This window comes from Equus asinus, chromosome 23, assembly GCF_041296235.1.
Source record: "Equus asinus isolate D_3611 breed Donkey chromosome 23, EquAss-T2T_v2, whole genome shotgun sequence".
Classification (NCBI taxonomy): Eukaryota; Metazoa; Chordata; class Mammalia; order Perissodactyla; family Equidae; genus Equus; species Equus asinus.
The window spans coordinates 34492468-34507165 of record NC_091812.1 but is presented as its reverse complement, the minus strand read 5'-3'; the positions used below and the strand labels follow the sequence as shown (position 1 = coordinate 34507165).

General features: G+C 40.8%; 2 protein-coding genes across 3 annotated transcripts in view; both read left to right on the top strand.

Annotated features, from left to right (window-relative positions):
* Positions 1-14698, top strand: part of PIP5K1B (phosphatidylinositol-4-phosphate 5-kinase type 1 beta) — a 274960-nt gene that overhangs the window by 61576 nt on the left and 198686 nt on the right. The window lies entirely within an intron of this gene.
* Positions 5453-8991, top strand: PABIR1 (PP2A Aalpha (PPP2R1A) and B55A (PPP2R2A) interacting phosphatase regulator 1). The gene has a single exon (XM_014846779.3). The coding sequence runs from the start codon at positions 5483-5485 to the stop codon at positions 6470-6472; it is 990 nt and encodes a 329-aa protein (XP_014702265.3). The 5' UTR covers positions 5453-5482; the 3' UTR covers positions 6473-8991.

Below are 14698 nucleotides of genomic sequence, written 5' to 3'. Positions count from 1 at the left end.
CACAAAGATTGCAGTTGAGAAAGTCAAAGGCTATAAAATAGGCTTCATGTCCCCCTTCATAGAAATAACTTTGAGGGCACCGTGGGAGCAGGACTAAGGGTTGCCAATGGTTCTGTTGGTGATCTGTAACAGGTCTCAGACAAGTATCCAGTGTTTATGTGAGGCTGCTGGGGTCTATTGGTGTTTAGAGCCCCAGGAAAATGTAACTTGAGGTGTGCGTCTGTCTCCATCCTTTCTCTGTCAAGGCCAGCCAGCTGGTCTTCCCCTGATGCTGCTGTGCATCAGAGAGATTTGGAAACTCAACATCCCAGTTTAGAGTTAGACTTGTGGTTAATGTTTGAACAAAATATCTTCCTTCCAATTGAACCACATTCTTATTCTATTCTGTCCTCCATTTACATTCTGAGTTCCCATTCTCTTTTTCTATATTGATAGCATTTTGAGGTCTGACTTCATATAAAGTGTATACGTTTCAACTATTTAGCTTAATAAATTTAAATACATGTACCCCTGTGTAACCAGCACTCAGATCAGCATATGGAACATTTCCTTGTGCCCCTCCCAGTCATAGTCCTAAGGGTAACCACTGTTTTGACTTCTACCACCATAGATTGGTTTTGACTATTCTTGAACTTCATAAAAATGGAGTCATAGAGTATGTACTCTTTTGTGTTTGATTTCTTTCATTCAACATTATATTGTAACTCATTCATGTTGTTGAGTAAAGAATTCTATTGTATAGTTTATTCACCCATTCAACTGTTTATGAACATTTGAGTTGTTTCCATTTTGGGGCTATTATAAATAATAATGCAAGGAACATTCTTGTACATGTCTTTTAGTAGACATAAGCATGCATTTCTCTTGGGTATATATCCGGGAGTCATAGCACATGCATATATTTTCTTTTGGTGAGTACTGTCAAAATATTTTTCCTAAGTAGTTGCACCAGTTAACACTTCTAAGTTCCTATACTTTGAAAGTACAGTTTTCCTCTGCAATATTTTTATTCTAGGTTGGTGACACTGGATGACGTGGGATGTTGAGGTATTTGCCAGTCCATCTCAGATTATACGTGTAAATATACACGTCCATATTTGACATTTATGGATCCAGAGGTGGATATTTGCCTTGCCATATGCTTAGAGATTTAATAATGAGAAGTTGCCCATAGAAATTAAAAGGAAATTGTTAGTTTAAGAAAATATAGTATTAATCACAATAAAGTTTAACTATTGAATAGATGTCAGATTTTATGATTTAGGAATGAGCATGAATTTCAACTAACTGTGTTATTTAATTCATACCCGGAGTGAAACCAGAAGGATGAATTCACTCAGAGACAATTTCCTGAATCCTGCCTCTGGCGTTATTCATTTGCAACAGGCTGAATTGCATTTTACGGCTGCTGTTTTTTCTCATTTCTCTTTTATTCCTTTGAGAGGAAGCAGTAACTAAATATACTAAACACTGCTTAGAATCCTCAGCACCAGGCGTTTTAATTCTATCAAGTGTGTATCAGCATATGATTGAAAAAGAATGGAAATTTAGGGTTCACATAATGGTTAGTTCAAGTAATCTACCTGTGTGGGCTGGAGGGCACTATAATAATAATAATCTCCACATAAGAAAAAGAATTGTCCAAGTAGGGAGTACTTAAGAATCAGTCTAGAATAGCCTGTTAAGCTGGATTTTGAAATAATGGAGTTCTCTTCCCTTTTGCACAAAGCTACGTTAGTCCATTCATTCATTCACACAATGATGCAGCCACTACTGATTGACTGCTATGTATCAGGCCCTGTTCTAGATACTAGTGTATGGCAGGAAACAACACAAAGGCCTTGCTCTGCTGGAGCTGACCTTCTTAAGGATCAGAGGCAAGAAAACAATACGTACATATGTGCCATGTGGTGCTCTGGAGGAAAATAAAAACAGTAAGGGGCGTGGGAGTGAGTGTAGGCTTGGTCTTGGGAACTGCTGATGCTTTTTATAAGGTAAGGTCAGAGAAAGCCTGTCAGTCAATGACATTTATGCAGAGACCTGAAGGGATGAGGCAGTGTGAACATCCACTGGAAGAAGAGTAAGCCAAGTGGAGTCGGGAGGTGCCTGGTGGGCTGAAGGACAGTAAGGAGGCCTCGGCAGTTGGAGGGGAGGCAGTGAGGGAGAGAATAGTTGGAGGTGAGGTCAAAGGGACAGCAGGGACCCAGAACAGATAAGGCTCTACAGACCATTACAATGACCATGACTTTTTCTCTGAGTGGGAATTCACTGAAGGGTTTTGAACAGAGAAGTGAGTATTCCAGTCTTTTTTTAAGGATTGCCTTGAACATTGGGTGAACTGACTGTAGAGGCAAGGGTAGAAACAAGGAAACAGTGAAGATCTCTAATAGGTGTGTTCAGGCAAGAACCAAATGGCATAGATGTTTGATTTGGAGGACTTATCACCATCTCTGTGCTTTATTACTAAAGATGATCATTGTTTATCCAGACACGGATGAATAGTGTCAGCACAGTTGAGCCACATTAGTAATAATTTAGTAATACACAAATTAGAAATATGCTATGGATATTATAAAGTAAGTTCTAGAGTTAATGCTTTTTCCTCTTTAATATTAATTTTCTTCTGGACGCTCTTACTCCTCTCTTCCCTGTTTTTATTTAATAATGTTGTACCATTCTTTCAGCTGCTCATACTTGAACTCTAGTCATTTGTGACTCCTCTCTCTTCATCCTCTGTACATCCAGGCCGTCAGGTGCTGTGGTTAGTCCTGTCTCCCAAATCCATCTCCTTTTTCTGCCATTCCCAACTTTAGATTCTCCTTTTATCCCAGAGTTAGCAATCAGATTCTCCTTCTCTAATCCATGGGAAATGCAGCAAAAAGAATATAGGTTTTGAAGTGAGACCTTGATTCAGATTGGTTTAGCTCTTTGTTCTTCCATGTCACTGTAGCGCCTTTTTCACTTTTGAACTTCAGTTGTTCCTCTATAAAATGAGCATAACAATATCTAATTTATAGGATCGCAATGAGGATTAAGTGGGACTATGGAGGGTTTAAAGTGCCTGGCAGGTTGTAGGCGCTTAGAAAATGTTGGTTCTTTCTACCTTCTGTTCTTCCACTTGACTCCATCCCTGATCTGTCTGACAGGTCCTAAAGTGTAGCTCTCATCGTGTCATTCCTCTGGTCAAGAACCTTCAATGGTTCCCTACTGTCTCACATGTTAAATATAGGCACTTTTGCCTGGCATTCAGAGCTCCAATTCTCTCATTCCAACTTCCATTTCCAACTTTTTGCCCATTACTGTTGTTCTCCATGTACTTCATGTATTAGCCAAATTCACTATTTTCTTTTCATGCTGCCACTTCTACATAAAATGTCATTTCGCTGTTAAAATCATACCTACCCTTCAAATCCTGTCTCAAATACTGTTGCCTTCACAAAGCTGCAAACAATCTGGAAGTGGTTTATCCCAGTCCTGAAACGTCATTATACTTGGAGGAAGCAACATTGTGCCCAGTCTCTGGAGCCAGAAAGCCCAGATCCTGCTACTTACTGTCATCCTGGGACATAATCTCTGCATCTCAGTTTCCTCTGTAAAATGAGGACAATAATACTTACCTCTTGGGTTGTTGTGAGGATTAAATGAGATACTACATGTGAAGCACCTTGAATAGTGACTGGCACTTGAAAAGCTTAAATCAGTTTCTAATTAATTATAGGAGTGAATGATCAACATTATTTTATCATCAGGACCTGTATTTTACAGGGACCTCAAATTAAAAACTGTTTGAGATGCAGTGGAAAGAGACATGGAGTAGGAAGCAAGAGACTTGGATTCTAGTACTGGTTCCCACCACTAAATAAGCTGTGTGATGCTGAATATGTCACTTAGCCTCTCTGAATCTTAACGTGAGCTGCAAAATGAGAGGAGGAACAAAAATCACTAAGCTCTCTTTCAGTTTGGATCGCCACATGGATATCTAACAGCCACCTCCAACTCAAATTGACCAAAGAACTCTTAATTTCCACTTCTCCAAACACACTCCTTCCCTATCTCAGTAAATGATACTACCATCTACCCAGTTTAAGTAAAAAAAACCTATGAGTTGCCTTTGAATTATGTTTCTTTCACCATCTAAATCTAAGCCATCTGCCAATCCTATTGGTGATACAACCCTAGTCCAGTAATCTCTTCTTTGTACCATTGCCATAGGTTCCTAATCTGTCTTTCTGCCTCCCCTCTTGCCGTCTTTCAGTCTATTTTCCACAGAGCTAAAGTGATATTTAAAACCTAAACCAGATAATATCACTCTCCTACTTGAAACTCCCCAGTGGCTTTTCATCATACTTAGAATGTGATCCAAACTCATGTACCCCTTCACACCCCTCCCCCCCTTATGCTTCAGCTGCACAGCCCTTTTTTGTTTTACTGCCAGTTCACCAAACTCATTTATTGATCTCTTTTCCCCCGGTAGAAATTAATCTCCTCATATTAGGGCCCATTTCATAGCACAGTGCCTGGTGCATAGAAGGTATGCAGAAAAATCTTGACTGACTGAATACATGAAGAAATAAATATAGACCCATTTTAATGAGATGTCAAAGTGTCTATTAATTACATGAGCCAAGTATTGTGTTTTTATTTTTAAAGTGTGAGGACCTATTCATTTTGTCTTCCTTTAATCCTTCATACTGAATGAACATTATTGAGCACGATGCTTATGCTGAAAATATAACTGGAAATAAAATAATAGTAAAACATTTATAGGTTGGTTTTTTCCCCCTAACCCAAATAGTTCTTAAATTTAGCATTCTCTCCATCTCCTCTCCCACAGTACCACCTTAGTGCCAATCATCATCCTCGCTGGTCTTTTTCCTGGAGGTTCTAGTCTCCCAGTAATGTATTCTCCAGACTGCAGCCAGCGAGGTTTTCAGTCGCTATTATAATCATGCTTGAAAACCTTCAGAGTTTTCATTGTTCTCAGAATATATGAAAAGCAGAATGGGGACCACCTCACATCTTGTCAGCCCTCACTCTCCACTCCAGGCCATACTCCCTCACTTCCCTCCGTTCCTCCCGTCCCTCCTGGTTTCTGCCTGCCACCTGGCTGGGAGCCCTAGCTTCCCGCTTCCCGGACAGTTGCACATCACACCTGTTTCGCCTACTTCTTCAAATCTCAGGAGATTGTGCCTTCCTCGGGGAAGCCCTCTCTGGTTAGGCCACGCCCCATTCCCCATTATACAGCTCCACATCACCTCTCTTTCAGAGCTCTTGTTTTTTAAATATATACTCCCGAGTATAGCAACCTCATTAACACGCGTTAATGCGACGTGCGCGCAACAGCTATTTGCGGAAGAAAAGCATACAGACTAGCCGCCCAACCACTCCTCGCCCCTCCCCCTAGGGCTCCGGCGCAGCTGTTACGTATTAAGCAGGCGCCGCGACGAGGGAGATCTCAGGGCGCCTGCGCGATGGGGCACGCATGCGCAGAGGGCCGAGTCCGCTGACAGATTCCCGGTGGCGGCGGCAGCAGCGGCGGCCCTGGACTGCGGGGAATGGGAGTTCTAGGTCTCTGACTGAGCACTGCCCCCGCCTCCCTGCCTCCGACATGGCTCAGGAGAAGATGGAGCTAGACCTGGAGCTGCCTCCGGGGACGGGTGGGAGCCCGGCGGAGGGCGGCGGCAATAGCGGCGGCGGGGGCCTCAGGAGGTCTAACAGCGCCCCCCTGATCCACGGCCTCAGTGACACTTCGCCGGTGTTCCAGGCCGAGGCGCCGAGCGCCAGGCGGAACAGCACGACGTTCCCGAACCGCCACGGCCTGCTGCTACCGGCCTCCCCCGTCCGCATGCACAGCAGCCGCTTGCACCAGATCAAACAGGAGGAGGGCATGGACTTGATCAACCGAGAGACGGTCCACGAGCGCGAGGTGCAGAACGCAATGCAGATAAGCCACTCCTGGGAGGAAAGTTTCAGCCTGAGTGACAACGATGTGGAGAAATCCGCTTCCCCGAAGCGCATCGATTTCATTCCGGTGTCACCAGCGCCGTCACCCACCCGGGGAATTGGGAAGCAGTGTTTTTCACCATCCTTGCAAAGTTTTGTGAGTAGCAATGGATTGCCTCCAAGTCCTATTCCCAGCCCAACGACCCGATTTTCTACCCGGAGAAGCCAGAGTCCCATTAATTGCATTAGACCAAGTGTTCTTGGACCATTGAAAAGAAAATGTGAAATGGAAACTGAGTATCAGCCAAAGAGATTTTTCCAGGGAATTACCACCATGCTTTCTTCTGACGTTGCACAGCTGTCAGATCCTGGTGTGTGTGTGTCTTCAGATACCCTTGATGGAAACAGCAGCAGTGCCGGATCTTCTTGTAACTCACCAGCGAAAGTCAGCACTACCACCGACTCTCCTGTGTCGCCTGCCCAAGCGGCCTCTCCGTTTATTCCCGTAGATGAACTTTCATCTAAGTGATTCGCCCACCCATCCTGAGACTCGGTTTTTTTGCAATAGAGAGAAAAATCAAGTTGGAGCAAGCACTGAACTTTGTCGATTAATTGGAGGCTATTTCCTATTTGACCCTTTTCCTTTTTTGGAATTTCCTGAATTGTCGTTATTCTAGAGAACTTTTATGTCAGGTTCCTGCGGATGCCCTTGAATTCAGTGTAGTAATATTTTCAGACGTTTTCCCAATAAGTGTGTTGAAGCATACATCTTTACGCTGCTAATGTGTCTAAATACATATGTTATCCCTTGATTTTTTAAAATAATTGAGAGCTCTATTTATTTATGGGATTATTAAGTTCTGATGCAAATATAAATGTTGAATTAATCAGCATAGTAAACTGATGTTTTAAAATTCCATACTTCATGCCCACACTAATTTTTAATGTTATTTTCAGTGATTGCTAATTTCTATTTGATAAAGAACAACAAGTTACCTATTTACAGCCATTTTTAAAATGTTAGTTATGTCAATCCAGTGGTTGTCTGTTTTACCCAGGAATCCTTGGATATTTAATTTTCTGGGTACAGAAGTGGATGGGAGGGGGAATGATAAAAGAACAAAATATAAGAGTTTGCAACAAATCTTTTAAAATATATAAAAGTAAAAGTATTTAAGAAAAAGATTTTCTAATGAAATTTTTAATAATAATTCTAGTAAGTCCTACAAATATAACTACTATACAGAAAATGAATTTTTTTTTTTTTGCCAGAAAGTGCATTCTCTTGGGTATAATCCTAAAGTGAAATGGGACAGTGCCTTGCAGTCTTAGCCCACTGTACGTAGGCTGAGGCCAGGTTCTCTCTACCACTGCAAACTTAAAAGTGTTTCAAGTGTAGAAAATGCGTGGGAAGCCCTGTTAAACTTCAGCAGAGCACCCAGGCAGGTAAAACCCTCTCAGTCTTTGATATGCTTTAAAATATCCAGTTGTGCCTCAGTGAAAATCCTTGCCAACCAGGAGCCAGAGCAACTTTTGGCTGCTTTTCTGCTCTGCCCATCTGTCACCTTCCGGGTTTTCCTTGGCTCAGGAAGGAAGCAGCTGTTTCCTTGCCAACAGGTCCTTCCTCTCCACCTCCAACCAAACTAGGGCATCATCAGTTAGACAAAGGTACAGTGTGATTTGGATCTCTGACGGTGAGCAACAACAGGACTGGATTTGTTTCAGGCACCTCTGTGGTTAAAGCTACAGCTGGAGTTGACTGCCTTGAGGCTATCAGTTAATTAAGGGTCAATAACTTCCAAGAGAGAATCAGTGGAGAGTCACATAGGTAAATCATTATTTAACTTAGGTTTTATTAAAGGTAGAATTGTGAAATGTTCTTCTCTTTGCCTTTTACAATTAAGACAAAAATATGAAAATATTTGATAACAAAGGGTTTTTTTATGTTATACTTCCAATATCTTCCTTAACTTGATAGATAGAAAGAGGGAAAGAATAGTAGACAAAAGGGGAAGGGGAAAAAAAATAAAAGACTAAGAGAGACCAAGACAAAAAGCTCTGGCTTACTTTTTTAAGTTGTCGCCTACAGAGACTTTAACGATTCTGTGAAACTTTTACAACTATGAGAATAAATGGAACTGGTCAACTTTTGACAGTTGCCTCAAGAATTCAGTGAAATTACATCAAGGGTAAGATCGTATCCACAGGATTAAAATTCTCTGTTCTGGTTAATAGTATTCATGTGCTCCAGTCCTGACCTTGTTCCTCAAATTCAAAGCTATATATCCATCTTCCTGTTGGGCACCTGGACCTGCTTCCAGAGGTACTTTGACCTCAGCATCTCCAAAACAAAATTTATTATCTTTTCATTTAACCTGTTCTTGAATTACCTAAATCGATGCCATCGCTATCTAATTTCCTAAACTAGAAGCCATGGGAAGCATCTTTGACTTTCCCTTTTCCCTATCTGTCACATTCAGCTTAATCCACCAAGTCCTGTCTTCTGAAATGAATCTCAAATCTCTCCCCTTCATACTCTCAGTTGCCCCTGATTTAGCTTAAGTTCTGGCCGAAGTGATCTCCCAGCCTATTTTCTTACCTCCCTTTTGGCCCAGACTTCACACTGCCTCTAAAGTGATCTTTCTGAAATGTAGACTTGATTTTTTTACCCTCTTGCTTAAAACTTTATATGCTTCCCTATTTCTTACAGTTTAGGGAACGCTTTCTTTAGCCTGGCGTTTAGTAAGTTCCTTTGTGAACTATTCTCTAACACAGCTTTAATCCTCTCCTCATCCTCTGCCAATACACATCCTTCTTGCTCTGCAAACACTGGACTGCTTGATATTCTATAGATATGCCATGTACTTTCACGTGTTTGTACCTTTGTATAGATTGTTCCTTCTCCCTAATATGCCATTCATATGCTTTTCAGCCAGGCAGATACTTTATTTCTTTATATTGAGTGTGAATTTAACTATGAAATAATGTATACTTGTTGATTATAAAAAAATTTAAACAATGCAGATATCTATATAGAAAAAAATCAAAGTCTGCCTTTTACTATGTAAAATTTGTCTTCCCTTCCCATGGGTAATTTCTTTTAATAATTTGGTATATATTGTATAAGTTGTGTTACTCCGCATTTGATGTATATACGTATATAAATTCAGGAAACCAACATGTCATTGACATCTCTCTTCTTTTCTTTCCCCCATGTCTAATCATTCACCAAGTCTTACTGATTTTATCTTCCAGAGTTTTTCTCCTTATTTTCATCTCTACTGCCACCCTGCTCCAGCCTACCATCATTTCCCTCTTAGGCTTCTGAAACAGCCTCCTAAGCCCCATTTGTCCCCATCACATTGACTCTGGTTGGCTACCCATTCATTCTCCGTATAGCAACTAGAGTAATCCTTTTAAAATTGCAGGTCTGATCCTTCCATCATCCAGCTTAAAGCTTTTCATTTGCTTCCTGTTGTTCTTATGGTGTACCAAAATGTATTCATTCTGGCCATGAGGCCCTGTGGGATCTGGCCTTTGCCTTGCCCTCCCCTTGTTTTCTGTGCTCCACCCTACACTGGCTTGCTTGCTTCTTTTTAAATACATCATGTTCTCTCCTATTTTAGGTCCTTTTGCCAGATCCTTTTCCCCGAAGGTATAGAGAAACCTTTATTTCTGTAAGCTTATTTTTCTGTATAGGCCTTAAGTTTTAAATCAGATGAGGCTCTGCAAGTTTAAATAGACAATTTACATTATCACATTCTTGTTCATAACTTCAGTCATTACTATGTAGAATGTAAGGGCTTAGCTCATGTAAGAATTATCCTTCAAAATACATTTTTTTAAAGTGTTAGTATTACTAATCTATAAACTTTCTGCTAGAAGTCCCAAAGCACATATCAACATTTAAAGTACCATTTGTCGCATGTAGCAAACCTCTATGGTACATTTTCCTTTATTGTGTTTGTTAAAAATACAACGTAAATGGAAAACATAATTAATGGTCACCAAATCTGTAGCTGCTGGATGTCGGAACCTTTAAGTATACGTAAAAGGTTGATGGAATCAAGAATCACCGGGATCAGGTTGTCTTCCAGTGGTCCACATCTATTAGTTCAGTGGGTTACATAGCTACAGCAAAAGACCACTCTTAGAGATTTGGCAGTAAGATGGGGAAAGGATCAATGTTTCTGAGGGAAACAGGACTGCGTATTTTTTCATATGGACATGTTTATAGATGAGTAGAGAAAGTATGAAGGTCCAACAGAGAAGTGGAAGATGGAGGATAGTTGCTGGAACGACAAACCAAAGAAGATTATGTAACCTGCATTTCCTGGGTAGCATCAGAGAATAGAAGAAAGAGTTGACCTTGGAAAGGAGGTGTGGAAGCATTTTTTTTCCTTTTGAAACAGGAAGGAGAGTGAAAGCCTAGGCAGAGATAATCGGTAAATGTTGAGTTGATTTGCTGTTGCAGCAGTTTAGGGGTGTGGAGGAAGGTATATGAAAAGTGGAAAGGATTTATATCCAATTGCTTCTGTTTTCCAGTTATTGAGGAGTCTAGGATATTTGAGGATGGGGCAGGAGTAGATTTGGAAGCTTGAGTGAAATAAAGGTTTAATATTGCCTCTATGAAAATCTGTAAAGGAGTGACTTAAGGGTGAATAGAAGGTTTATATGTTGGATGCCAGGTTGCAGTTCGATGGCAGGTACAAAAGACGTGGATTGGATTGACCTCGGTTGGGGTATTGGTTTAGTAGGTACTAGGTAAAGTCCAACGTGAAGCAAATAAGGATTCTGCTGAAAGTGCGGTTGAGTGACTGGCCAAGGCCTTGAGGATGGTAAGAGACGTCAGTAGTGGGTGATGGACTACGCCACTTTTTGCAAGGTCTTACATCACAATCAGTCATGACCAACGGTAGGGGGAATTTAATCTCTATTGACCTCTCACTTTAGCAGTTTTGACCATATTTTTCATGGCTAATTTTGTTCAGTTAGAGAATCAATCCTAAATCAGCAAGCCTTGAGTTCCACTTACTCACTGTAGCCAAGACCGTTCTTTATGCCTTCCCTAACTTGCCATCCAAGTGAAAAATTTTCTTAAAAGTTGAAACAACCTTTATATAAAAAATTATAAATACTTGCTACATGTTAGGCACTGGTCTAGGTGCTAAACAAATGTGTTATTTCATTTAATATTTATCACTGTTATCTGAGATGAGTGCTATTATTATCTTCATTTTATAAATGAGGAAATGGAGGCACAGAGAGGTTAAGTAACTTGCTCAGGATTCTGAAAGTGGGAGGTAGGCAGCGTATGGTAGTGGTTCAGACACAGACTATGGAGCCAGGTGGCTGTGGTAAGGATTAAGTGGGTCACTATGTGTGAAGTCCTTACAAAAATGCTGGACAATTTCTGAAGAACTGTCACCTTATTGTTATTGTGGCGGTGGTGGTTCTCATTGTTGTCATCCGGCGTGAACTTGCTAAGGAACATTGTCTTTATCATCCTTGACTGATGAAACTCCTGCTTTCACACTCAGTAACAGGCTAACAGTAGATTCTCTACCCTTCGAGGTAGGCTGCCCTTATCTAAGGTGAGTGTTCTCAGCGTTGGAGAATCTTCCCCTGAGCGGACACTTCCCTCTGTAACTTCCACCATTTAATTCAAGCCCAGCTCTCTGGAAAATGCAGAACAAGCCTTATCTCTCTTTTTTAGATGATAGCCCTCCCTTCACAAATCAGAAACACTGATCTCTCTGTAATTACCTCTTCTTGCTTCTGGGTTTGAGAAATCTTGAGCAGTTTTTTCAGTGTACTTCCTCTGTGAAATAGAGCTATGGTTGCTTGGCAGCAAAGACTTTCACCAGATTGTGATCCCTTTAAGACTGTTTGCTTTCCCTAGTGGGAAGGCAAGAGATAGCCTAGTAACATGAGCCATTGCCAACAACAATAACGATGATAATAATAATAATTAGCGCTCATATTTATTGAGCTCTCAATATGGGCCTGGACACTGCATGCAGTGCCCTGCATGTGTGAGTTCATTTAATCCTCCTGACAGCCCTGTGAGGCAGGTGCTATGATTGTTCCCATTTAACCGATGGGAAAACCAAGTACATTTTCTTAAGTCTCTATTACTTTCTATTTTTTTTCCTTTTGAATTTAAGTCTTTTTTGTCTTTTCCTTATGAACAGACTTTTGTTCTTGAGATAAAGCCTATTTTCCAGCATGCTAGTTCTGCCACTTCTATTTTAAATCAAATGATATGTTTATTAAAAATGATGGCTTTAGACATTATAATCATATTAGAAGAAGCTCTCAGGATTTTCTTTTGTAAGAGGTAAAACAAAGTGGTATAGAAGGAAATCATGGTTTACGTATATTTAAACATTTGCTATTTGAAATAAGAAATCCCCAAACCACAAACAAATTTTAGATTATAGTTTATTTCATTTTAAATATATATACATATATACGCTATGTTGTATTTGAGTTACACAGTATCTTTGGTTGTCCTTAGATTATCGTTCCTAGGGAAATGTAAACAGGAACCATTTTGACCCTCTTCTCCCCTGCCCAAAAACCCTGTAAGTTAAAAATAGGTCATTTTTAAGAGGAAAAATAACAGCAGGATTTAAAGAATTGAGCCAAAATCTTTTGTTACCTAAATAATAACAAGCTTGCTTTCTTTCTCTACAAATGTACACGCACACAGCTGACTGACTGTATTAGCCTTGCTCTGTGTGCTTGGAGCCATCTTTAGCTTTCCTCCCATTTTAGATTTCCTTTTCTCCTCCTCGGGTTTCTTAGGTAGGTAGATTGGACTTTGTAAATCACGTACACACACATGAACAAGTACTATTGGTGAGAGTGTTTCGTGCTTTTATTTTCCATCAACTTTCCAAATTCCAAGTGTTGTCCTAAAAGAGAAATAGGTGTTTGATTCTTGTACCTAAGATCTCTTTGTACCTGATTTCTCTTTGAACTTCTGGAATAAATACTTGGGGAGCTGTGAAAATCACTCATTAACAAGTTCTAAGGTAGTATGACTGAAACTAGAGAACAGAGAACCTACTGCTTTTATTTACCTGGGAAAGTTCAGTTCTCTGTCAGTGCCAGGGACAGTTCTGGTTCTTTTCCAGTTGCCTACAATGGTCTTCCAAACCAAACGAACATCTAAGGCTTGGCCAGCGAGGCATGTTATGAAAGAAGATAATTGAGAAAGATCTTTTGTGCCCTTGCAAAGTAAAATGGTTGCTTGAAGTATCCGTTCCTGTGATTCAGGCAATCCCTCCCCCTCTCTTTAAGGACAAAGAAGTATTTTACTGTTACAATGCCAAGAGGATTACCGGAACTCCAGAGCAACAAGTAGCTATTGAGTGTTGGTATCTTTTAGAAAGAAAAATATGAGATGTTCAGGAGGGAAGGGGAGTGGGGAGATGATGGATGGATTGGGTATTTCCTTTGTCAGGTGAGCCCTTTCTTGAACTAGAATCGTGAGCTCCCTGTTGAGTAGAGAGTGACACTGGTGGGGGCTTTCTTCATGAACATTTCTTAACCCTTTGTTCCACTTCATTTGGGATTTGGAGTTGAATCCAAATGTGTTTAAGAGTTTCTCTGAGCATCTTTGCCTTACTTAATGTTCTCTTCTTTTGAGTCTTCTGAAAAAATTGTAAATAATGATAATTAGCAGGTTACTTTGAGTCACGAATTAAAATTCTTGGCGCACTTTACCTTACCAATTTATACTAGGTTTCTAACTCTGAATTAAAATTTTATACCTATCTATATAGTCTTTCTCAAGGCCCCCTTTTACCATACTTCTTGCTGCCAGATATTTTTAAAATGCAAACCTGAAATGGAACTTTAATGGCTACCCCTTAACTTCAAGATTAAGTCAAACATGCAGTATGAGTGAAAGAAGACCTCTCTACCTCCACATATCCGCTGAACTCCAGGACTCAAGCCCCTCTGAGCTGCCTGAGGTTCCCCAAGGCTTCATGCTCCCGTGTACTGGCTGTGCTTTGACAAGCTGTGTCCTCTGCTTAGAATGGCTCTTCCTCTCTTCTTTGTCTACAGTCCCTACCAACTCTTTCCGTATCTACTACTTAAAAACCTAGCCCAAGGGGCACAGCTTCTGGAAAGTCTTTCCTGATGGCCCCTCCTCTCCAGCCTTGGTCAGTTAGATGGCCTTCTTCTGTGATCCTTTGTACCCAGAGCTTCCTTCTATAGAGGCAATTAATGGGCTGAATTGTACTTGAGTTACACACAGTATCCTTGGTTGTCCTTAGATTATCGTTCCTAGGATTACAAACCATTTGTCTGGTTTCTTCTCTTTGCCCTGTGCAAAAACAAAGCTTTAGCCTTTTACTTATGTCCCTACTGCTTGTGCTAGCCCAGTATAGTTACTCAAATTTGTACTGAGTGGATGATTAATGGATGGATATATGGATGAACAAATGGCACAGATTTTTTTTTTTTTTTTGAGGAAGATTAGCCCTGAGCTAACTGCTGCCAATCCTCCTCTTTTTACTGAGGAAGACTGGCCCTGAGCTAACATCCATGCCCACCTTCCTCTACTTTATATGTGAGATGCCTGCCACAGCATGGCTTGCCAAGTGGTGCCATGTCTGCACCCGGGATCCGAACCGGCGAACCCCTGGCCGCCGAAGCAGAACGTGCACACTTAACCGCTGTGCCACTGGGCCGGCCCCTGGCACAGATTTTTTAAGAGAAAGGAATGTAGTAAGATTCT

What these genes read in the sequence shown, in the direction of transcription:
- PABIR1 (XM_014846779.3), top strand. Translation starts at nt 5,483, where the DNA reads ATGCGCAGAGGGCCGAGTCCGCTGACAGATTCCCGGTGGCGGCGGCAG.